Source organism: Dromiciops gliroides, chromosome 3 (assembly GCF_019393635.1).
Source record: "Dromiciops gliroides isolate mDroGli1 chromosome 3, mDroGli1.pri, whole genome shotgun sequence".
Lineage (NCBI taxonomy): Eukaryota > Metazoa > Chordata > Mammalia > Microbiotheria > Microbiotheriidae > Dromiciops > Dromiciops gliroides.
Genome location: NC_057863.1, coordinates 307255660 through 307282287, shown reverse-complemented (window position 1 = coordinate 307282287; position 26628 = coordinate 307255660). Strand labels below are relative to the sequence as shown.

The following is a 26628-nucleotide window of genomic DNA, read 5'->3' as shown; positions in this document are numbered from 1 at the left end:
AAAAAAAGGCTATATTTATTTTTGTGCATCTCTTATTTTAGAGTTTGTTTAATTTAGAACTAATCTTTCCCTTAATTTGCCCTCCCTCTAATTCCTGTTTCTCCTTTCTTCTATTTCCCTCATTTCCATTTTGAGTAAAATGTATTTCTTTACCTGTGTTTATTCTTACCCCTATGACCAGTTCAAATGAGAGTGAGGTTCAAGTGTCTACCTCTCCTTCCACCCTCCTTTTGTTCATATAGGCTTTTACTTGCTATATCCCATTATATGGATAATTTTCCATTATTTTTTCCTGGCTCTTGCCTTCTCCCTCTCCCAATATTCCCTTTTCTCCTTTTTCCATTTTCTCACAGCCAGGTGGTGCAATGGATAGGAGTACCTGCCCTGTGAGGAGGAACTAAGCTCAGATCTGGCCTCAAACACTTACTGTTCGAACCTGAGTGACTTGTCCAGAGATTGTCTCTCCTCCTCAACACCCCCCTCCCCCAAATAAAAAAGATCAAGACTTTTTTTTGTTTGTTTTTGTTTTTTGTTTTGTGGGGCAATGAGGGTTAAGTGACTTGCCCAGGGTCACACAGTAAGTGTCAAGTGTCTGAGGCCGAATTTGAACTCTGGTCTTCCTGAATCCAGGGCCAGTGCTTTATTCACTTTTGCTACCTAGCTGCTCCCATGACATATTTTTTAATCATAAAAGTATTTTATGGTTTTCTATTTACATGCAAAGATAGTTTTCAACATTTGTTTTCATAAAATTTTTAGTTCCAAATTTTTCTCTTTCCCTCCCTGCCCCCCCCCCCCCCAAGACAGCAAGCAATCTGATATAGGTTATACATGTACTATCACATTAAACATATTTCTGCATTAGTCATGCTGTGAGGGAAGAACCAGAGTAAAAGGGGAAAACCTAAAAAAAGAAAAACAAAAAAACATAGAAATAGTATGGTTCAAACTGCATCTAGATTCCACAGTTCTTTTTTTCCTGACTCGGGAGAGCATTTTCCATCATGAGTCCTTTGGAACTATCTTGGACCATTGTATTGCTGAGAAGAATTAAGTCTATCATAGTCGATCAACACACACAATGCTGTTGATACTGTGTACAATCTTCTCCTGGTTCACCTCATCTCACTCAGCATCAGTTCATGCAAGTCCTTCCAGGTTTCTCTGAAATCTTCCTGTTCATTGTTTCTTACAGCACAGTAGTATTCCATTACATTCATATACCACAACTTGTTCAGCCATTCCCCAATTGATGGGCATCCCTTCAATTTCCAATTCTTTGCCATCCCAAAAAGAGCAGCTATAAATATTTTTGTACATATGGGTCCTTTTCCCTTTTTTATGATCTCTTTGGTAAAAAGACCCAATAGTGGTATTGTTGGGTCAAAGGGTATACACACCTTTATAGCCCTTTGGGCATAGTTCCACATTGCTCTCCAGAATGGTTGGATCAGTTCACAGCTCCACCAACAATGCATTAGTGTTCAATTTCACACAGCTTCTCCAACATTTATTATTTTCCTTTTTTGTCATAATAACTAATCTGATAGGTGTGAGGTGGTATCTCAGAGTTGTTTTAATTTGCATTTCTCTAATCAATAGTGACTTAGAACATTTTTTCATATGGCAATAGATAGCTTTGATTTCTTCATCTGAAAACTGCCTGTTCATATCCTTTGACAATTTCTCAGTAGGGGAATGACTTGTATTCTTTTATAAATTTGATTTAGTTCTCTATATATTTTAGAAATGAGGCCTTTATAAGAAATACTGGCTGTAAAAATTGTTTCCCAGCTTTCTGCCTCCCTTCTAATTTTTGGTTGCATTGCTTCTGTTTGTTCAAAAACTTTGTAATTTAATGTCATCAAAATCATCCATTTTGCATTTCATAATACACTCTATCTCTTGTTTGTTCCTAAATTGTTCTCCTCTCCACAGATCTGAGAGGTAAACTATTCCTTCCTCTCCTAATTTACCTATGGTATCATCCTTTAGGTCTAAATCATGTACCCATTTTGACCTTATTTTGGTATACAGTGTAAGATGGTCTATGCCTATTTTTGCCATACTATCTTCCAATTTTTCCAGAAGTTTTTTTCAAATACTGAGTTCCTATCCCAGAAGCTGGATTCTTTGGGTTTATCAAACAGTAGATTACTATAGTCATTTACTACTGTGTCTCCTGTGCCTAACCTATTCCATTGATCCACCATTCTATTTCTTAGCCAGTACCAAATAGTTTTGATGACTGCCGTTTTATAGTATAACTTCAGATTTGGTATGACTAGCCCAGCTTCCTGTACATTTTTTTTCCATTAGTTCTCTTGATATTCTTGACATTTTATTCTTCCAGATGAATTTTGTTATTATTTTTTCTAGTTCTATAAAATAATTTTTAGGAAGTCTGATTGGTATGGCACTGAATAAGTAAATTAATTTAGGTAGGATTGTCATTTTTATTATGTTAGCTTGGCCTATCCATGAGCAACTGATATTTTTTCCAATTATTTAGATCTGATTTTATTTGTGTAAAAAGTGTTTTGTAATTGTGTTTGTAATTGAGTTCCTGGGTTTGTCTTGGCAGGTAGACTCCCAAATATTTTATATTGTCTACAGTTACTTTAAATGGAATTTCTCTTTCTGTCTTTTGCTGCTGAGCTTCCTTGGTCATGTATAGAAATGCTGATGATTTATGTGGGTTTATTTTATATCCTGCAACTCTGATAAAGTTGTTCATTGTTTCAAGTAGTTTAGTTGATTCTTTAGGATTCTCTAAGTATGCCATCATATCATTTGCAAAGAGTGATAGTTTTGTTTCCTCGACCTTTCCAACTCCTTTAATTCCTTTTTCTTTTCTTATTGCTAAAGCTAACATTTCTAGGACAGTATTAAATAATAGAGGTGATAATGGACATCACTGTTCACCCTGATTTCATTTGGAAGGCCTCTAACTTATCTCCATTACATATAATGTTTCTGATGGTTTTAGGTAGAACTGGTTATTATTTTAAGGAAAGCTCCACCTATTACTATGCTCTCTAGTGTTTTTTTTTTTATTTTATCATCTATCTATCACCCATCCATCTATCTATCTCTCTATCTACCTATCCATCCATCCATATTTATTTATCTATCTATTTATTTTGTAGGGCAATGAGAGTTAAGTGACTTGTTCAGGGTCACACAGCTAGTAAATGTCAAGTGTCTGAGGCTGGATTTGAACTCGGGTCCTCCTGAATCCAGGGCTGGTGCTCTATTCACTGCACCACCTAGCTGCCCCTCTAGTGTTTTTAATAGGAAGGAGTGCTGTATTTTGTCAATGCTTTCTCTGCATCTATTGAGATAATCATATGATTTTGGTTAGTTTTGTTATTGATATAGTTGATTATATTGATAGTTTTCCTATTGTTGAACCAGCCTTGCATTCCTGGTATAAATCCCACCTGGTCATAGTGTATTATCCTGGTGATGAATTGCTGTAATTTTGCTAATATTTTATTTAAGATTTTTGTATCCATATTCATTAGAGAAATTGGTCTGTAATTTTCTTTTTTCTGTTTTGGCTCTGCCTGGTTTAGGTATCAACCCTATAGTTGTGTTGTAAAAGGAATTTGGTTAGAATGCCTTCTTCACCTATTTTTCCAAATAATTTGTATACTATTGGAATTAATTGTTCTTTAAATGTTTGGTAGAATTCATTTGAAAACCCAACTGGCTCTGGAGATTTTCTGTTACAGAGTTCATTGATGGCTTATTCAATTTCTTTTTCTAAAATGGGCTTATTTAAGGATTTTATTTCCTCTTCAGTTAATCTGGGCAATTTGTATTTTTGTAAATACTCATCCATTTCATTTAGATTGTCAAATTAACTGACATACAATTGGGCAAAATAGCTCCTAATTATTGCTTTAATTTCCATTTCATTGTTGCTGAATTCACCCCTTTCATTTTTGATTCTGGTAATTTGGTTTTCTTCTTTCTTTTTTAAAATCAAATTAACCAAAGGCTTATCTATTTTATTAATTTCTTCATAAAACCAGCTCAGTTTTATTAATTCTATAGTTTTTTAACTTTCAATTTTATTAATCTCTCCTTTGATTTTTTTTTTAGGATTTTTAATTGGGGATTTTAAATTTGTTCTTTTTCTAGCTTTTTTAGTTGCATGCCCAATTCATTGATCTCCTCTTTCTCTATTTTATTCCTGTAAGCATTTAGAGATATGAATTTTCCCCTAAGAACTGCTTTGGTTACATCCCATAGGTTTTGGTATGTTGTCTCATTACTGTCATTCCCTTGGATGAAGTTATTGTTTCCATGATTTGTTGTTTGATCCACTCATTCTTTAGGATGAGATTATTTAGTTTCCAATTAATTTTCAGTCTATCTTTCCATGGCTCTTTATTACATGTAATTTCTATTGCATCATGATCTGAGAAGGATGCAGTTACTATTTCTGCCTTTCTACATTTGACTGTGAGGTTTCTGTGCCCTAATCCGTGGTCAATTTTTGAATATGTGCCATGTACCACTGAGAAAAAGGTATATTCTTTTCTATCTCTGTTCAATTTTCTCCAGATGTCTATCACATCTAATTTTTCTAAAATTCTATTCACCTCTTTAACTTTTTTCTTATTTATTTTGTGGTCTGAGATTTATCTAGTTCTGAGAGGGGAAGTTTCAGATCCCCCCACTAGTATAGTTTTGCTGTCTATTTCCTGTTGTAACTCATTTAAATTCTCTAAGAATTTGGATGCTATACCACTTGCCGCTTATATGTTTAGTATTGATTTTACTTCATTATCTATAGTACCTTTTAGCAAGATGTAGTTTCCTTCCTTATGTCCTTTTAGTTAGATCTATTTGGCTTTTGCTTTGTCTGAGATAAGGATTGCTACTGCTGCTTTTTTGACTTCAAGCTGAAGCATAATATATTGTTCCAATCTTTTACCTTTACTCTGTGTGTATTCTCTGCTTTCAAATGTGTTTCTTGTAAACAACATATTGTAAGATTCTGTTTTTTTATCCACTCAGCTATTCGCTTCTGTTTTATGGGAGAGAGTTCTTCCATTGATATTCACAGTTATGATTGTCTGTTTCCCTCCATCTTATTTCCCAACTTTGTACTTTCTTTTCTTTACCTTATTCCTCTTCACCAGTGTTTTGCTTCTGACCCCATGCTTCCCCCAATTTGCCCTCCTTTTATCTGCCCCCCTTCCTTTTCTTTCCCCTTCCTCCCCTGCTTCTGCCCTCCCTTCTGTCAGTACCACCTTTTGCCCCTTACCCTTTTACTTCCTTAAGGAGTATGCATTTTAAAATTCTAAATTTGCATTCTAATCTGTCCCCCCGGTTTTTTGGGGAAACTAACTAAAATCACAGATAAATGAGTTTAGGTTTTTTAAGGGTTTCTTGAAAGATAGTAAAAGAAAGAGAAAGATTGAGAACAGATTTCTTATAGCCTGTAAATCCTCACCTTCCTAAACCTCTCACTTCTGAAGTCCTCTCCCACCATGTTGAAGTCTCACACCAAAAGAGGAAGCACTCTCAAAGCATCCGCTTCCTTCTTCATGTTCCCTTCCCAGAAATGGGAGGTTCTTCAAGCTGATTGGCTAGTGTCATTCAAATTCATTGGTTCACTGGACTGGAAGGTGGTCTCAATCTAAAGGAAAAAGTTTTTAGCTTCTGAGAACAATACCTTCTTAAGTACCCTTAAGGACCAGCCAGATTGTGCTTACAATCTAGTAAGCAGTCAACAGTCAGTTGCCTTATCCAATTCAATCAGTTTAAATCAGTCTCCAGGTGGGCCCCTGAGTATCTGCTAAATCTCATCTGTCACATTCCATTATCTTGACACAGAAGTAAACTGGGGCAGCTAGGTGGCATAGTGGATAAAGCACTGGCCCTGGGTTCAGGAGGACTTGAGTTCAGATCCAGCCTCAGACACTTGACATTTACTAGCTGTGTGACCCTAGGCAAGTCACTTAACTCTCATTGTGTCTCAAAAAAAAGAAAAAAGAGTAAACTAAGTTTCTTTATCCAAATGGGTGTATATGCTATTCCCTATTAAGCCAAATCTGATGAGATTAAGGTTGAAACAAGGCTCACTCCTCCCTTCTTTCCCTCTATTGTAATAGATTTTTGTGCCTCTTCATATGATGTAATTAACCCCATTCTACCTCCCCTTCCCTTTCCTCCCCTTATTCTCCTTTTTTCCTGTACCTCAAATTTCTTTATATCATCACATCAAAGTTTATTTAGTAACCTTCATTCCCAGGTCTTGAGTTGTCCTAAGAAGAAGTTTTCCTTCATTGTTGGCTTACAAGGCCAATATTTTTGTTAAATTACTTGGACTGTCTTCATTTAGGTTTTAGTATATAGTTTTCAAATAAGCCTGCTAGGGATATAAGGACGAGGATTGGGAAGAAGTATAGGATTGATGCTAGCTGGCCAATACTAATATAGGGTTGTTCAACTGGTTGTCCTCCAATTCAGGTAAGGGTGAATAGGTTAGCAGGTAGGATTCAGAAAAAAGTATTTGGGAAATTGGTCGGAATATTAGGCTTCATTGTTTTGATGTATGGAGGAAGGGGATAATGGGAAGTACTGAGTTAGATGCAAGTAATGCTAGTACTCTTCCTAGTTTGTTAGGAATAGATTGTAGAATTGTGTAGGCAAAGAGGAAGTATTACTCTGGTTTAATGTGGGGTAGTGTGTTGAGCGTATTGGGGGGAGAAGTTGTCTGGGTCTCCTGATAAGTCTGGGGAGAATAGAGCTAGGAGGAAAAGGGTGAGGAATATTAGGATGAGGTCTAGGACGTCTTTGATTGTGTAGTATGGGTGGAACAGAATTTTATCTGAGTCAGGGGTTTACTCCTGATGGTTTGTTAGAGCCAGTTTTGTGGAGGAACAGGAGTTGAATTACAGTTAGGGGCTATAATGATGAATGGAAAGGATGAAATGGGAAGGCGAAAAATCGGGGTATAGGGTGTAGCTTTGTCACTGAAAATCCCCCTCAGGGTTCACTCTACAAGGGGTGGTTCTAATATATGGAATAGGCTTGATAGTAGTTTGGTAATAAACTGTAGCACCATCAGAAGGATATTTGTCCTCATGGGAAGACATATCCGACGAAGGCGTGGGCTATTACAGTTAATAGGACAACTCTGATGTTTCATGTTTCTTTAAATAGGAATGAGCTGCTAATAGATGCCTCATCCTACGAGGAGCAAGAGGCATATAAAGACTATATGAGACTCCGTTAACATGGAGGTTTTGGATTAGTCAGCCATAATTTACTTCTTGGCAAATGTGTGCTACTGATGAGAAGGTGGTCAGGTTATCTAAGGTGTGATGTATAGCTAAGAATAAATGATTACAAGGCAAGTTCCTAAGAGTGAGACAAAGTTTCATCAGGCGAGATGTTGGTGGTGCCTAGCAGCGTTGATGAAGGAGTGATTAATAATTTTTATAAGAGGGTGAGTTTTATGTAGGTTGGTCACTAGTTATTGTAGTTGAAGGACAACAATGGTTTTTCATGCCATAAATCATGGTTAAAGACCATACTAAAATGATGAAAATAATGCTTATTTTTAAAAATTTTCTCTCTTACTGATTTTTGGGTTTGTGGCTTTTGCTTCTAAACCTTCTCCAATATATGTTGGGTTAAGTTTGGTAGTGAGTGGAGGCTTAGCGTGTGCAATTATTAGTTTAGAAGATATTTTTCTAGGTTTAGTAGTTTTTTTTAGTTTATCTTGGTGGAATTTGGCTATACCGCTACAGCGGCTACTGAGGAATACCCTGAAAGTTGAATTGGTAATTCACTGGCTTTTAGTATATTATTATTTGCTTTGGTAATAGAATTATTATGTTACTTTATATCTGGTGAAGTTGAATTAGTTTACTGCAATTGACTTGAACTCTATTGGTGGTTATTGCGTAGGACTTGGATTCTAGTGGTGCTGTCTTATTAATATATGGATGTGGAGGATGAGCTTTGTTACCGTTAGGTTGAATTCTATTTATTATGATTTATGTTTTAGAGGTTGTTTGTGGTCAGAATTAGATAATTATTATGATGACAGATTGAGATAATAAATTATATGAAATATTTTCTAATTAGTCCTCTCTGGGTTGAAGTTATTATAGATGAAGATGCGGTGGTATGAAAACTTGCTTGACCTCTTGGTTCTGTTTTTTCGTATCAGTTAAGATCAATTAGTATGGTAGCAATGTGTTGGCCTATTTTTAAGTTTGTTAGGAGGTAGATACAGTGGAATAGATGTGTAAAGTACCCTAACATGTTCAAGAAGTTATGTGTATGGATTATGGATAGCATAGGTGAAGAGTTGGTTAATTTATTGAGTTCTATTGTGATAAGAAGTCCTGAGATAGTAACAATTAGGGCTGATAGTTTTATAATGGTTGGTATAGTCATGGGGATTGTTGATGTGGGAGGGATGTTTATGGTTAGGACAAAGCCTGCAAAAGTGCTGCCTAGGGGGGCAGCTAGATGGCACAGTGGATAGAGCACCGGCTCTGGATTCAGGAGGGCCTGAGTTCAAATCCGGCCCCAGACACTTGACACTTACTAGCTGTGTGACCCTGGGCAAGTCACTTAACCCCAATTGCCCCGCAAACAACAACAACAACAACAACAACAAAAACAACAACAAAAAAATGTTGCCTAGGGCTAAGTGTACGATGGAGTTGGTTAGGCTAGGATGGTTCTGGTTAAGAGGTGAGAGGGGTAGAAATCAGGGTTGATTCAGTAGGGCAAAATAAATAATTCGTAAGCTATATAGGGCTGTGAGAGCTGTGGCAATTATGGTGATGAGTAGGGTATAAGATGTATTTATTGCTTCAATAAGTCTTTAGAGTAGAATCCTGCTGGAAATGGGTGCCTATTAGATTACCTCTATGACCACTGATGATAGGGCTTAAAATGTAAGTGGTTTATCTTTGTTTATTCCCTCGCGATTGTCCTTTCATATTTACCTTTTTATGTTTCTCTTAATTTCTGTGTTTGAATTTTAAAGGTTTTATCCAACTTTGCTCTTCTCATGAAAAATATTTGGAAGCCTTCTGTTTCTTTAAAGGTTCATTGTTGTCTCCCCCCCCCTTTCCCCCCTCCCCACTCCATTTTGCTGGGTAAATTTTTCTTTGTCTAAGCCTATATCATATTTTGCCTTCTGGAAAACTATATTCCTAAGATTCCCATCCTTTATAGCTGCTAAATTGTATTTGATTCTGACTGTGGCTCTTCAGTACTTGAATTCTTTGTGCCGGCTTTGCAGTGTTTTTGCTTTGCTCTGGAACTCTGGATTTTGGCTATAATGTTCCTGGTGAAGTTTTAATTTTGGGATTTTCAGGAGTTAACCAATAGATCTTTCTTTTACTTTTGCCCTTTGGTTTTAAGATATCTGGGCAGTTTTCTTTTAAGATTTATTGAATATGATGTCTAGGTTCTTGCTTTGTTTCTGGCGTTCAGGTAGTCCAATGCTTTTTCCTCTCCTTGATCTGTTTTTGAAGTTGCTTTTGCTACAAGATACTTTATATTTTCTTCTGTTATTTTTTCAGTCTTTTCACATTGTTTTAATATTTCTTGTTGACTTTGGTTTTTTGTTTTGTTTTGTTTTTGTGGGGCATTGAGGGTTAAGTGACTTGTCCAGGGTCATATAGCTAGTAAATGTCAAGTGTCTGAGGTCACATTTGAACTCAGATTCTCCTGAATCCAGGGCCAGTGCTTTATCCACTGCACCACCTAGCTGTCCCCTTGACTTCGTTTTAATATTTCTTGTTGTCTGTTTGATCTATTGTAATTTTTAGGGAGTTTGTTGCTTTTTTTTTTTTTTTGGTGGGGTAATGAGGGTTAAGTGACTTGCCCAAGGTCACAGAGCTAGTAAGTGTCAAGTGTCTGAGACCAGATTTGAACTCAGGTCCTCCTGAATCCAGGGGCTGGTTGCTTTATCAGTGTGCCACCTAGCTGCCCCTTAGGCAAGGTTTTGCACTTCTTATCCAAGCCTGTTAATTCCCTTTCTAGTTTCTTTCTTCCATAAATCTAATTTCTTTTCCACTGCCCCTTGCATTTTCAATTATCTAATACATTTAAAAACTTAAAAAAAAACCCCATAACCAAAATTTCTTGTTTCATCTTATCCAGGAGTTCTAGTTGAATTATGCTCGAGCTGTGTTTGTCTTTGAGGTTTTTGCTTGTGGATGTTTTTGGAGTAATTTGCTTCCTCCCAGTTTGTGTCTTGAGTGCCCCTGTCTTCATAATAGCTTTTTTTGGTGGGATTTTTATTTGCTCATTTTTTTCAGCCACCTTCTTGCCTTTGGACTTTATATTAGGGTGTAGGAGCTCTGTGAATGTTTGGATGGAAGGTCTGGACTTGTCCAGTTGCTGCCTTTTTAGGGGTACTGATTGCTATACTATTCCAGTCTTTCAGGGACAGCTCAGAATGGGGACCTGAAAGCTTTTGGTGTGTTCCCAAAAATGGTTTGAATCTAGGGCACAGTTTGATCATTGTCCTCTTTGTATGAGCTCTGCAAATTCCTGACCTAATTTTGGGGTTTGAGCAATAGTAGAATGCTACTGGATTCACCCACCACTAGCCAGCTATAAAGCTAGATGGCAAAGTGGATAGAGTGCTGGTCCTAGCATCAGGAAGACATATTCCTGAGTTAAAATCTGACTTCAGATACTTACTAGCCATGTGACCCTGGGCAAGTCACTTAATGCTGTTTGCCTCAGTTTCCTTGTTTGTAAAATGAACTGGAGAAGGAAATGGCAAACCACTTTTGATATCTTTGCCAGGGAAATACCCCAATGGGGTCATGAAGAGTCAGACTTGACTGGAAAAATGACTGCTGAGACCATCACATCAAAGCTTTTTTGGTCTGGGATTCCTGCCTGGTTATTTCTCTGCAGTCTTTAGATTATGTTAGAAGCTAGAAATGAGACCCAGCTCTGTTCCTGAGTTTTTGAACCATACTGCTACTGCTTACTTTCTGACCATTCTTGTTGTTAGGTCCACAGACTAAGGCCCATGACCTCTCCTTACACCTAGAAAAAAACTCATGTGCACAGGCTCCCTCCTTAGTCTACCCTGGAACTGTGACCCCAGAACTGGGTAGTGGGGTGACAAGCTGCCAGTTGCTCCTTGTTTTTGAAGTCTGCACAAGGTGTTGGCCCTCATTCAGGGGCTGGTACCTTGTCACCTATATGTAGACAGCCTGGACCCTCTTTCATTTTCTGGGCATGAGAATGTCGTTTGGCTTACTCCTGGTCAAACCCATTCCCAGTGTCAACAGACTTTTTTGTCTGTATCCCTGTGTCAACCTGGGCTAGAAAAAATGACTCCTTGGAGCCTTTTTCCTGGATTTCCAAATAGATTTGGTCTGGTGCATTTCTAGTTTTGTTTGGAGGAGTTTGGGGGTAGGAGGACCTCTCTGTACTTCTTTCTATTTCACTGTCTTTGGCTCTGTCCTCGGTACTATGTATTTTATTTTTCATCAAATGAAAATATATAAAGCGCTTTAAAGTATTAAAGTGCTATATAAATATTAAGAATCTAAAAATTGATAAATGGAGTTAATAATGAACATTTCCATCATTTTTGCTGGCTAAGAATTATTTATTGAATATGTTCTGAAGGTACTCCTAGTTAATGTGCCAAGGTACTGTGAGGTATACAAATAAGCTAGGGTAGGATTTTTCCTCAAAGAGCTTCCAGTCTATTTGTGGAAGCAAAATGAACACATATGATGCCATCTGTCGGATCCTATTTTTGAAGTGTGACTTTTAATTTTTTAATACATTTTTATTGGTCTTTTATTTTTATGTCACTTAATTTCTTCCAATATCCCTTCCTTTTTGCCCTTCCAAATGACCATTCTGTATAAAATTTTTTTTGAAAGAAAAAAAATTAAAGAGGAAGAAGAGAAAAAGAGAGCTATATATTTGTATCTCTACAAAAGACTGATGGGAAATGTCTTTCATATCTCTTCTTTGTGGTCTGCCTTTAATTTTTGGCAGAAACTTTATAACATTTTCCTTTTTGCTTCAGAACATTTTGTGGTATTTAATTAAATACAACTAATTTTAACCACTAAAATTTTGTGGGGTTTTAGTGATGAAAAATTGGAAGCAACCTTGAAAGTTCTTTAGGGATATTGGTGAAAATAAAGAAAAAATATTTTTTCCCCATTTAGTCTCCTTGGGGGACTCCAATTTAAGAACCCCTGGATTAGATAATTTCTAGGTATCTTCCAGTTTAAACAATCCATGATTCCTCCTAAAAAAAAGTATACATTAACAAAATTTGAAGAAGAGTTTGCGATGTAAACAGCTGAGTGTTTAACTAGTCTTTTTTTTTGGTGAGGCAGTTGGGGTTAAGTGACTTGCCCAGGGTCACACAGCTAGTAAGTGTTAAGTGTCTGAGGCTGGATTTGAACTCAGGTACTCCTGACTCCAGGGCCAGTGCTCTATCCACTGCGCCACCCTAGTTGCCCTCGCTGACTAACTTTGATGTTAGTCAAGAAACTTTCATTCCTCTTATACTATATCTAAAATGGAAATTTAAAAATACATAATAGGGGCAGCTAGGTGGCGCAGTGGATAGAGCACCCGCCCTGGATTCAGGAGGACCTGAGTTCAAATCCGGCCTCAGACACTTGACACTTACTAGCTGTGTGACCCTGGGCAAGTCACTTAACCCGCATTGCCCCGCAAAACAAAAACAAAAACATAATAAAAAAACACTTCTCATATCATTAAAACAGTTTTCCTTTGGAATTTGAGTATCATTGCTATTCCATAAATTTTAGCAGAATCACAAAGAGTTGTTTGCTTTTAAGTAAACCATCTTTCATCTCTACTCACTTATTACTACCTTTTAACTAAAGTTGACACTGTAGGATATATTGCAAAGAGACACGAATGATATAATCTAAAAATTGAAAAATTCTATAAACCCAGACAGCTAGGTGGTGCAGTGGATAGAGTGCCAGGCCTGAAATCAAGAAGACTCAATTTCCTCAGTTCAAATCTGGCTTCATACACTTACTAACTGTGTGACCTTGGGCAAGTCACTTTACTTGATTTGCCTCAGTTCCTCATCTGTAAAATGAGGTGGAGAAAGAAATGACAAATCACTTCATTATCTTTGCCAAGAAAACCCCAAATGAGTCACTAAGAATCAGATACGACTGAAAAAGAATAAACATCAAGAACATAGAAATCACACACACATGTGCATATCTGTCTGTCTATCTGTCATCTATCTATCTAATCACTTTTAGGTCCACAAAATACGTTCTCTTTAAATCTGGGTGTGATAGGCAGTATCAGCAAATTATTTGTCATTAATTTACGTGAGAAAGCTGAAACGTAGAAATTATGCAACTTGCCCATGATTATATAGCTTGTAAATTGCCCGAGGCAGAATTTGAACCAGTTTTCTGAGTCCCAAGTGGAACATTCTACATATCACACTAACAAAAATTCAGTCACCAAAGATAAAGTAGAAAAGTAATAAGCTCATCACAAACCCCTCTCCCCATACATTCATAAACATATATTTGCTTATATTTTATGCTTTTCCATCAACCTGAATATATATTACACACATAGATCTTAATATATCTAAACATACATGTAGTGTGATATGGTACATGTACATATACATGTGTGTATGTGTGTACGTGCACACATTCAGACTGTTGGAAAGCATTCTGATACATGTGCCTTGGAGGATCTTATAGGATATCAGGATGCAACAATCTTAACATTACTAATATTCTGGAAAATTTAGGAAAAAAAAGAACTTAAATACTGTACTTCAGAAAATTTGTTAAGTGAGCTAGATTGATATTTTAAAAAAAGAAATATTATAGAAACTAGACATAGAGTTGTATGCCTGTGATCCCTGGAGGCTGATATATGCCTTGAGCTCAGGAGCTCTTACAGAACAGCTAAAACTGATCAAATATCTGCACTAAATCAGGCAGCAGAACTGTGAGCCCCTGGGATTCATTGCTTCTAGACCAAGAAATCACAGACTCTCAGAGTTGGAAAAGACCTCACAGAGACCAGTTAGCACAACTCATGCCTGCTGAAAAATCTGTTACACAGCATCCTCAGTAAGTGATTATGTAGCCTTTACTTTAAAAGTTGTAAGGCAAGAAAACCCAATACCTCCTTAAGTATCACTTTGGTTAGTTCTGTATGTTACTAAGTTTTTCTTCATATAAAATCTAAACATACTACTCTATAACTTCTACCCTAATTCCTAGTTCTGCCCTTTGGGGTTTAGCTGAGCAACTCTAATGTTTCCATTTGAAATCTCTTCAAACACTTGAAGACAGCACTCACGTTTCCATGTAAGTCTTTCCTCCATGCTAAATATTCCCAATTCCTTCCATCCTTGAAGGCAAGGTCAGTTGTTGTTTATCGTTCTTTGTATTCCTAGTGCTCAACATAATGCCTGGCACCTATTAAGGGCTTTATACTGTTGACTGGTGGAATCATGTGTCTAGATCTTCACCATCTTCACTCTCTAATGGATGCCCTCTAGCTCATCAGTATTCTTCCTTTATCAATGCTCTTCCTCAAATGTGGTAGCTGGAACTGAAGATGCTAGTTTGATGAAGGCATAGTTGGTCAATCAATAAAACATTTATTAAGTACCTCCTGTGAGGCAGGCACTGTGCTGGATGGGGAGGGGAATATAAGAATTAAAAAAACAAAACCCTAGTGCCTGCTTTTAAAGAGCTCATAGTTTAATGAGGGAACAACATGTAAACAGCTATGTGCAAAGAAAACATGCAAGATTAGATAGAGATAATTGACAGAGGGAAGGCACTAGCATTAAAGGGAATCAGGAAAGCCTTTTTGTTGAAAGTAGACATCTGGATCAACTGTGATAGACTTAGCTCTTCTCAGCAATATAATGATCCAAGACAATGTCAAAAGACTCATGATGGAAAATGCTCTCCACATACAGAAAAGAACTATGGAGTCTGACTGCAGATTGAAGCATACTATTTTCACTTTTGTTGTGTTTTGTTGTTGTTGTTGTTGTTTCGTTTCTTGTGTTTTTTTCCCTTTTTGTTCTAATTCTCCTCTTACAACATGGCTAGTGTGGAAATATGTTTAACATGATTGTACTGTATAACCAAAAAAAGAAAGAAAGAAAGAAAGTATGACATCTGGGACTTGAAGAAAGTCAGGAGATGGAGATGAGGAATTCCAGGCCTGAGAGATAGCTGGTGAAAATGCTGAAGTCTGGAAATGCAGTGTCTTATATGAGGACAGCAGTGAAGGTACTGTCCCTGGATTGCAGAGCATATGGGGGTTAGTATGGTGTAGGAAAGCTTGGAAAGGTAGGAGTGGGCAAGATTATGAAGGGCTTTGATCACTAGAGGATTTTATATTTAATCCTGGAAGTTACAGTGCCACTGTAGTTTATTGAATAGGATGACATGATCAGACCTGTGAGTCCACCATCTCTCTGCTCCTGGATCTTATGCTTCTTTTAGTGTAGTCTAATACAACATTTGAAGTTTATGGCTACCCTCTTAAATTAGACACATTGATCTTCAGATGAAATACTATCTTAGTCATGCTTCCCCATATTGTACTTTTGAAGTTGATTTCTTGAACTTAAAATGCTTTAAACTTATCCATATTTACTTAATTAAAAATAAATGTTTTAATTTTAAATTTAAACATTAGAAACAAGCATTTCCTAGAACAGAACACAGAAAGAAAATTCTATGTGAAGCCATTTTATACTGCTTGCTTTTTTTTTTTTTTTTTTTTTTTTTTTTAGTAAGGCAATTGGGGTTAAGTGACTTGCCCAGGGTCACACAGCTAGTAAGTGTTAAGTGTCTGAGGCCGGATTTGAACCCAGGTACTCCTGACTCCAGGGCCGGTGCTCTATCCACTGCGCCACCTAGCTGCCCCTATATACTGCTTGCTTTTTGAAAGTAAATGATAAATTGTACTTGTTTGCTTGTTTGCTTTTCCTTCAGAACTTTTTCCCTAGTTACTTTCATTTCTTTTGATCCCGGGTTTTAAACTGCCTTTTTTGGATCTTGATTTAGTCAGTTGATTTCTTGGCCATACTTCCTAGTCTTGCATGATAGGCAGATTTGACAGGTATATCATCAATTGCTTTTTCCAAGTCATCTGTCTGAGGACAGTTCCCTGAGGGACTCCATTAGAGATCTTCTACAGCTGCAATGCACCCTTTTTTTTTGGTGAGGCAATTGGGGTTTAAGTGACTTGGCCCAGGGTCACACAGCTAGTGAGTGTCAAGTGTCCTGTGGCCGGATTTGAACTCAGGTCCTCCTGAATCCAGGGCTGGTGCTTTATCCACTGTGCCACCTAGCTATCCCTGCCAGTGAACTCTTAATGACTAGTCTTTGGGTCTGGTTATTTTACCAATTCTTAATCTGTCTAGTTCATAACTTCTGCTTTTCTAAAATGAGAGACTGTACTTTTGCTAAAAATCGAAGTAAATTCTACAGTATGCTTATACCTACAAATTTCATAACTCCATATATAAAAGAAAAGAGGTTAGCTTGTGTGGGGACCAATTTTTAATTGGGGAGTGTTAGCTAAGTGACTTGCCACAATATTGGGGTAAGGAAGGAGACTGGCAGCCTCCCTCAAAACAGCAGGATTTATTTAACAAGAATGAACTTAAAAACACAAACAGGATCAGTAGGATCAAGGGAAAGGAAATAAAATGGGGAAAGGGAAATTATACAACCTGAACAACACAACTGCCCAGGAATCAGCTGAGAACACACAGCAGTGTCCTGTTGCCTTCCAGATTCAAGCTAGAATGTCGAAAAAAATCTCCCTTCTTCCCAGCAGACCCCAGGCTGACCACACACAGCCCCCAGCCAATTGGCTGGCCATTTTGACAGTCACATGACTGCCCTCACTGGGCTTCCAATCATTATAATTTTGCCAGGCCCATGTAGGCATGGGCGAGTGGTGATGACGTGAGGTGCCAGCACCATGGTGACGGCTTGACCAGTGTGTGGAGCACCCTGCTTTTTGCGGAGCCCTAGAGGCCAGTGCGTGCCAAGGTTTTTTAAAAAAATTCTAGCTAAAAGATGGGGTCATAAAAACCTCAAATAACAATTAATTTTTTACATTTGGTAAGACCTTTTCTTAATGAAGCCATGTTTTTTCTCTGTGGAAACTATTTCTTTAGGTTTATTAATCCCACCTTTTACTAAGATATTCTTATATTTTGCTAGGACTTAATAATCAAGTCTTATTGGCTATTTTTATTTTATCCTTTCCAAGCTCAAGACTTTTTTATCTTTTGCAAATAAAATGGAAGCATAATAAAACTTGATTAGTTTTGTCTTATTTCTATAATTTATATCCATTTTCCCCAAGAAGTGGGCATATCCTTTTTTGATCATCTTTCCTCAATATAACTAGGTACCTTTTTTTTTTTTTGGGCAGGCAATGGGGGTTAAGTGACTTGCCACAGTCTAGTAAGTGTCAATGTGTCTGAGGCCGGATTTGAACTCAGGTCCTCCTGAATCCATGGCCAGTGCTTTATCCACTGTGCCACCTAGCTGCCCCCCCACTGGGAACCTTTTTAATACAATTTTAGACAGCAATTAGCAAATTTTGAGTTTTAGTGCTCCTGATACTATTCTTATAGGACCATACCATGCTTTTTAAAATTCTTCTTTGTTTCTTTTTTTTTGTTTGTTTTCATCTTGTTTGTCTTTCAAAATCTAAGTTGGCTGATGAGTCTTGGTTCATCCATAGTAGAATAGACCCCATTAGAAAATTATCTTCTTCCCTTATTGGGATTTTTTTCCTTCTTGAGCTTTCTCTGTCCTTCCTGGGATTACTTCCCTTGTTAAATTTTAGTCTCATCCTTTATATGAACACTCTGAATCTGCTCATTCAAATATAGCATTATGTTAAAGTATGCCTGGTTTTCCTTTTGATCACAAATTGTAAGATGAATGGTCACAGTGCTTTTAAGGATCTTATGATTTCTGCTCCTTATAATCAAGTCCAAAAAAGCACTTCTTATTTCTTATGCCTTTTTAAAGGATGAAACTTTTGATAAGTCAAAATTAAGAAATGAACATTTTGGGGGCAGCTAGGTGGCGCAGAGGATAGAGCACCGCCCTGGAGTCAGAAGTACCTGAGTTCAAATCGGCCTCAGATACTTGACACTTACTAGCTGTGTGACCCTGGGCAAGTCACTTAACCCCAATTGCCTCACTTAAAAAAAAAAAAAAGACCGCAAATTGCAGAATAGTTATTGATCTTCATTGTTTGAGGGAATTTCCTCATGAGGATTTCCTACACCTATAAAATTGCAGGTTTTAAAACAAAATAAAAATATAAAAGTAAATAGATTGAAATTTTCAATTAAAAAAGGATTATAGAAGGAACTAAAAAACCAAAAATCACCAACATGTTGTTTGTGGTATGTGAAATTACATTTTCTCCATAATGATTTCCCAGATCTAAACTGCAAGATTGGCCTAAAATGTTCTGTGCCTATTGCTAACTCACAAAAAATGGAGCGTAACACTGATGGTATTAGATAAAAATGGAATTCACCCCCAGAAAATATTGAGGGTATGAAGTCATTGAGGATTATGTAGAAAATGGTATACACAAATACTCAAAATGTCCCTAGAATCCCCTAAATAGGGACTTTTCCTTCGAGTAATGAGGAGATTGCAACCAAGCTATATCTATCTGCCTATCAATTTGCAGCTTTATCCATGCCCACAAAGGGGTGCAGGTGTCAACTCAGTGTTCTAGAACCTTTCTCAATGCATTCATTTTGCTGGATAACCTATAGAACTTCTGTGTATGTTGGTTTCTTTTTTTTTTCTGTCTTTCTATCTGACATTATAAATGGACAGTGAGTTGAGAATAGAATTGAAATGAGGAAAATGGGTTGGATTGCCTTTGTGAAATTCTAGAATTCTATTTTAGTGATTCCAATCTTCTTTCTGAATCAAGAGCTCATCTTAGGACTCATTTTTTTTCTTGTATAGAGATTTTGCCAGTAGATGTTGCTGTACCAAAATGTGACGTTATTGTAGAATGAAAAATATTTAAGTTCAAGCTTCAGATTCTATAAAATATATATATATATATAATATGTCTTATACCTTGTTAGTTATATAGATTCCTGAATTAATAAAAAGTTTATGCAAATATGAGATATTTTAGCAGTTTATTTCTTTTATTTAAATTTTTAAGTGGTAATTTTTTGTTTTCTTTTTTTTTAAATAGAAACTGTATTTGAGGGAAAATGAAAAAGTCTTCATCTTCACATTCCCATGAGGTATGTATTACTTTTGTCTTTTCTAACTTGTTCATTATCCTTAAAATTCTTTTTGTCAGTGGTTTTGAAAACATTTTTTCTATTTGCCTTTCAAAAAATATTTTTCAACAAAATACAGTAAGTTTTGATTAACTGGAACGCTTAGAGAAAGATCTGTTCATTTAAGTGAGGGTTCAATAAATTGTTTATTGATACATTTTGTTTTTACATCTCCTCATTTCCAAGTATATCCCTCTCTTCCCCAGAGAGCTCTCTTTTGTTACAAGAATAAAGAGAGTTAAAGAAGGCAGTTCAGCAAAACTAACCATCCCATTAACTGAATCTTGAAGTATATGGAATTTAACAAACATTTAAGTTTCACTATGTGCAAGGCTCTGTCTTCCATACTGGGAGGCATCAGCCGTGAACCAGAAAATCCTTTTTTTTATGTTTCAAAATTTGACTATCCTGCTTTACTTGTAGAGTTTACTGGATATACAATACTTTAATGTTTTGGTGATGAAACTTTTGTAATAGAATATGAGCTGTTTGAGGGCAGCGACAATTCCTCTTTTTTGCTTTTGTAATCCCCAACCTATGTTAGTTCCTTGAACATTATTTTTTTTCGGTCTAGATTTTCATTGTGATTTCATTAGTGAAGAGGACTACCTTTATGGAAATTTCCCTCCATACATGCAGAAAATGCAGAGTGGCAATTTTTTGTAATTGACTCTTCATATTGTTTGGAGCATTAAGAAGTTAAATGACTTGTCCAATGGTCACACAGCTAAGTGTTGGCAGAGGCAGGACTTTTGAACCCTGGCCTATGTGATTCCAAGATTGTTCCTCTATCTACTAAACCTTATTGCCTCTCGTCTCTCATAATTGTTTAATACATATGTGTTGAATTGACTAATTGTGGGTTTTTTTTGTGTGAGGCAAATGGGGTTAAGTGAATTGCCCAGGGTCACACAGCTAGGTAAGTGTCAAGTGTCTGAGGCCAGATTTGAACTCGGGTCTCCTGAATCCAGGGCCAGTGCTTTATCTACTGTACCACCTAGTTGCCCCAACTAATTGTGTTTTATATAGAAGTGATGAGAGATGAGGCTGATTATATAGTAGCATGGATGTTGCTTTTTTTTGGGAAAAAATATTCTTATCAGATTTTTGAAATTATCATTTTTATCTTTTAAAATTCATTCATTCATTTATTTTTTAAATTAATAAACATTTTTTTTTTATAGTTTTAGGTTCCAATTTTTATCCCTCCTTCTGTCTCTCTTCTCCCCCCTACCTGATATGGTAAGCAATCAGATATAGGTTATACATGTACAATCATATAAAACAATAGCATACTGGTCATTTTGTATAAGAAAACTTGAATAAAACAAAAAATGAAAGAAAGTGAAAAATAGAATGCTTCAGTCTGTGTTCCATCAATATAAATTCTTTCTTTGGAGGTGGATAGTATGTTCATCAATAGTCCTTTGTGATTGTCTCGGATCATTGTCTTGTGAGAACAGTTAATTAAGTCTTTCACAGTTCTTCATCAAACAATATTGCTGTCTCTGTGCACAGTGTTCTCTTGGTTCAGCTCTCTTCACTATATATCAATGAAAAGTTTTTCCAGGCCTTTCTAAAATCATCTTGCTTGTCATTTCTTTTTCTTTTTTTTTTTTTTTTTAGTGAGGCAGTTGGGGTTAAGTGACTTGCCCAAAGTCACACAGCTAGTAAGTGTTAAGTGTCTGAGGCTGGATTTGAACTCAGGTACTCCTGACTCCGGGGCTGGTGCTCTATCCAATGCGCTACCTAGCTGCCCCTGCTTGTCATTTTCTTATAGCACAATAATATTCCATCACCATCATATACTACAGCTTGTTTAGCCATTCCCCAATTGATGGGCATTCCTTTGATTTCTAATTCTTAGCTACCACAAAAAGAGCTTCTATCAATATTTTTGTACAAATAGGTCTTTTTCTCTTTTTTGGTATGTTTTTGGGATATAAACCTAGCCGTGATATTGCTGGATCAAAGGGTATGCATAGTTTTATGGCCCTTTGGGCATAGTTCCAAATTGCTCTCCAGAATGGTTGGATTTTTTTCACAACTCCATCAACACTGAGTGGGCGCAGGGCAGCTAGGTGGTACAGTGGATAGAGCACCGGCCCTGGAGTCAGGAGTACCTGAGTTCGAATCCGGCCTCAGACACTTAACACTTACTAGCTGTGTGACCCTGGGCAAGTCACTTAACCCCAATTGCCTCACATACACACACACACGAAAAAAAGATAAAATGCAAACCTGCAGGCTGGCATTTAAAGTCTTCTGAACCTGCTTCCAACAGTGAGTGGGTTAGCATCCCAGCTTTTCCCACATTCCCTCCAACATCCAATATTTTCCAGTTTTGTTATATTTGCCCTTCTGATAGGTGTGAGGTGATATTTAGAGTTGTTTTAATTTGCAATTTCTCTGATCAGTAGTGATCTAGATAATTTTTTCATATGGTTATAGATAGCTTTGATTTTCTTTGCCTGTTCATATGCTTTGACCATATATCAATTGTGGAATGACTTGTATTTTTATAAATTTGACTCAGTTCTCTATATTTTAGAAATGAGACCTTTATTAGAGATATTTGTTTTAAAAATTCCCAGTTTTCTACTTCCCTTGTAATCTTGGTTACATTAGTTTTGTTTGTACAAAAACTTGTTAATTTTATGTAATAAAAATGATTTATTTTACATTTTTTGGACTCTCTATATTGTGATAAAATAATGGGATTTTGCAGATACTCAAAGGCCCACCTGGAGATTAATCTAAACTGATTGAATTAAGTGAGAGTGATTGACTGCTGATTAGCCTACTGAAAATTAACTAGATTGTAATCACACCTGGCTAGCCCTTAAGAAGGTATTGTTCTCAGAAGCTAGACTTTGAACTTAACTCGAGACCACTTTCAAGTCCAGTGATCAATGGATTTGAATGACAGCTTGAAGCAGTGTGTAAGGACTGCCCATGCTCCAGACCTATAAAATGCTTCCATAATCAGTTTGCTGGGGAGTTTGTGATTGAAGTAGGTGGAGGACTTGAGGAAGAACCAGACCAGGCTGGAACTCTAGGCTAAAGAGGCCTTTTCTTAACTTTCTGAACTCCACGTGAATACCTGGTATGCTTTAATAAATGTTTAATGCCCAAAGACTGGTGCTAAAGCTTCTAATTTAAGGCGATCACACAATTTTAAACATCACAGTATCTTCTTTGGTCCTAAATTCTTTCTCTGCCCATAAATCTGACAGATAAATGATTCCATACTCTCTTAATTTGCTTATGCTATTATCCTTTATGTGTAAATCATGTACCCATTTTGACCTTATTTTAGTATACAGTATGAGATGTTGATCTATACCTAATTTCTACTGTACTGTTTTCCAGTAATAATGAGTTTCTGTTCCAAAATCTTGGATCTTTGGGTTTATCATATACTAGATTACTATAGTCATTTACTACAGTATAATATGTACCTATTTCATTCCACTGATCCACCTCTATTTCTTAGCCAGTACCAGGTTGTTTTGATTATTACCGCCTTATAATACAGTTTGAGATCTGGTACTGCTAGACTACGTTCTTCTGTATTTTTTCATATATCATGATGTCCTTGAACTTTTGTTTTTTCCAGATGAACTTTTATTTTTTCTAGATCCATAAAATCTTTTTTTTTTTTAATAGTTTGATTGGTAAACCACTAAATAAGAAAATTAACTTAGGTAAGACTGTCATTTTTATTATATTTGCTTGTCCTACCCATGAGTAATTAATATTTTTCTAATTATTTATATCTGTCTTTATTTGTGTGAAAAGTGTTTTGTTGTTCTGGTCATTTAGTTTCTGTGTTTGTTTTGGCAGGTAGATTCCCAAGTATTTTATGTTGGCCAGAGTTATTTTAGGTTTTGTTGTTGTTGTTGTTGTTTGTTTTTTGTTTTGTTTTTTCAGGGCAATGGGGGTTAAGTGACTTGCCCAGGGTCACACAGCTAGTAAGTGTCTGAGGCTGGGTTTGAACTCAGGTCCTCCTGAATCCAAGGCTGGTGCCTTATCCACTGTGCCACCTAACTGCCGCCAGAGTTATTTTAAATGGAATTTCTCTTTCTATCTGTTGTTGCTGGAATTTGTTGCTAATATATAGAAATGCTTATGATTTATGTGGGTTTATTTTGTATCCTGCAACTTTGCTAGGTTTTCTTTTCCCCCTGAAGCAGTTGGGGTTAAGTGACTTGTCCAGGGTCACACAGCTAGTAAGCGTCAAATGTCTGAGGCTGGATTTGAACTCAGGTCCTCCTGAATCCAGGGCCAGTGCTCTATCTACTGCGCCACCTAGCTGCCCCAACTTTGCTAGTTTTTAATAATTTGAAGTAGCTTTTTAGTTCATTCTCTAGAATTTTCAAAGTATAACATCATATCATTGGCAAAGAGTGATAGTTTCATTTCTTCATTACCTATTCTAATTCCTTTAATTCCTTTTTCTTCTCTTATTGCTATAGCTTACATTTCTAGTACAATATTAAATAATAGAGGTGGTAATGGGCATCCTTGCTTCACCTCTGATTGTATTGGGAAGGATTCTAGCTTATCCCCATTACAGATAATGCTTGCTGATGGTTTTAGATAAATAGTACTTATCATTTTAAGGTAAGCTCCTTTTATTCCTATGCTCTCTAGTGTTTTTCTATGTCTTTTTTTTTGTGTGTGGGAGGGTAATGAGGGTTAAATCACACAGCTAGTAAGTGTCAAGTCTCTGAGGCTGGATTTGAATTCAGGTCCTCCTGAATCCAGGGCTGGTGCTTTATCCACTGTGCCACTTAGCGGTCCCTCTCTAGTGTTTTTTGTTTGTTTGTTTTTTTAGTGAGGCGACTTTTAAGCGACTTGCCCAGGGTCACACAGCTAGTAAGTGTTAAGTGTCTGAGGCCGGATTTGAACTCAGGTACTTCTGAATCCAGGGCTGGTGGTCTACTGCGCCATCTAGCTGCCCCCCTCTCTAGTGTTTTTAATAGGAATGGGTGCTGTATTTTGTGAAAAACCTTTTCTGTGTCTTTTGAAATAATCATATCATGTCTGTTGGTTTCGTTATTGATATGGTCAATTATGCTGATGGTTTTCCCAATATTGAACCAACCCTGCATTCCTGGTATAAATCCCAACTGGGATTTATAAATTATGGTGTGTGATCCTTGTGATGAATTGCTGTAATCTTTTTGCTAATATTTTACTTAACATTTTTGCATTGATAGTCATTAGTGAGATTGATCTATAATTTTCTTTCTCTGTTTCAACTCTTTCTGGTTTGTCTCATAAAAGGAACTTTGTAAGACTTCTTCACTCCTTCACTTATTTTTTCAAATAATTTATATAGTATTGGGATTAATTGTTCTTTAAATGTTTGGTAGAATTTGCTTGTGAATCCATCTGGTCCTGGGGATTTTTTCTTAGGAAGTTCATTGATGGCTTGTGCAGTTTCTTTTTCTAAAATTGGATTATTTAAATATTTTCTTTCTTCTGTTAATCTGGCTAATTTATATTTTTGTAGATATTTATCTATTTCATTTAGATTGTCAAATCTATTGGCATATAGTTGGGCAAAATAGTTCCTAATAATTTTCTTAATTTCCTCTTCATTGGTGGTGAGTTCACCCCTTTTATTTTTGATACTAGTAATTTGGTTTTCTTCTTTCCTTTATCTATTTTATTGGTTTTTTCATGAAACCAGTTTCTAGTTTTGTTTATTAATTCAATGGTTTTCTTACTTTCAATTTTATTAATCTCTCCTTTGATTTTCAGGATTGCCAATTTGGTGTTTACTTGGGGATTTTTACTTTGTTCATTTTCTAGTTTTTCAGTTGTACGCCCAATTCATTGATCTGCTTTTTCTCTATTTTATTCATGTAAGCAGTTAAGGATATACATTTTCCCCTAAGAATGGCCTTGGCTACGTCCCATAAATTTTGATATGTTGTCTAATTGTCTTTCTCTTTAATGAAATCATTGATTGTTTCTATGATTTGTTCTTTGATCCACTTGTTTTTTAGGATCAGATTATTTAATTTCCAATTGATTTGTAATCTCTCTTTCAATTGTCTATTATTGAATATAATTTTTATTGCATTATTGTCTGAAAAAGATGTGTTTACTATTTCTGCTTTTCTGCATCTTGTTGTAAGGTTTTTATGCCCTAATACATGGTCAGTTTTTGTTTAGGTCCCATGTACTGCTGCGAAGAAGGTATATTCCTTTCTATTTCCCATTCATTTTTTTTCTTTCTTTCTTTCTTTCTTTTTTTTTTGGCAGGGCAGTGAGGGTTAAGTGACTTGCCCAGGGTCACACAGCTAGTAAGTATCAAATGTCTGAGGTCGGATTTGAACTCAGGTCCTCCTGAATCCAGGGCTAGCACTCTATCCACTATGCCACCTAGCTGCCCCTCCATTCATTTTTTTCTAGAGATCTATCATATCCAACTTTTCAAGAATTTTTTTTATTTCCTTAAAGTATTTCTTGTTTATTTTTTGGTTAGATTTATCCAGTTCTGAGAGGGGGAGGTTAAGGTCCTCTACTAGGACAGTTATATTATCTATTTCCTCCTGTAACTCATTCAACCTCTTCTTCAAAAATTTTTTTACTATACCATTTGGTGCATATATGTTAAGTATTGGTGTGACTTCATTGTCTTTGGTACCTTTCAGCAAGATACAGTTTCCTTCATCTCTTTTAATTAGATCTATTTTTGTTTTTGCTTTGTTTGAAATCCTGATTGCTACCCCTGCTTTCTTAACTTCAGCTGAAGCATAATAGATTCTGTTCCAGCCCCCTACATGCACCCTGTGTGTATCTCTCTGCTTCAAATGTGTTTCTTGTAAACAACATATTGTAGGACTTTGGTTTTTAATCCATTCTGCTTTTTGCTACAGTTTGATGGGTGAGTTCATCCCATTCACATTTATCATTATGACTAACTGTTTATTTCTCTCCATGCTATTTTCACCTGTTTATCCCCCCCACTCTTACCCCCCACCCTTTCCCTCCTCAGAAGTGTTTTACTTATGATCACTGCCTTCCCCAATATCCCCTCCCTTGTATTAGTCCCCTCTTCCCCTTCAGTTATCCCCTTCCATATAGGGTTAGATATATTTCTATATCCAACTGAGTGTGTTTGTTATTTCCTCTTTGAGCCAACTTTGATGAGAGTAAGGTTTAATATTTGCCTATTCCCACCCCCCCCCACCATCTTCCCTTCCTTTATTTATTTATTT

At 36.5% G+C, this 26628-nt stretch overlaps 1 protein-coding gene and 1 pseudogene across 3 annotated transcripts in view; one reads left to right on the top strand and one right to left on the bottom strand.

Annotated features, from left to right (window-relative positions):
* Positions 1-26628, top strand: part of SENP7 (SUMO specific peptidase 7) — a 183821-nt gene that overhangs the window by 1396 nt on the left and 155797 nt on the right. For all 3 annotated transcript variants that reach the window (XM_043992005.1, XM_043992004.1, XM_043992006.1), the window contains exon 2: positions 19300-19351. In XM_043992005.1, coding sequence (XP_043847940.1) covers positions 19319-19351 — 33 coding nt within the window. In that variant the 5' untranslated portion in view covers positions 19300-19318. The remainder of the gene's footprint in view (positions 1-19299; positions 19352-26628) is intronic.
* Positions 6683-11011, bottom strand: LOC122747515 (annotated as a pseudogene).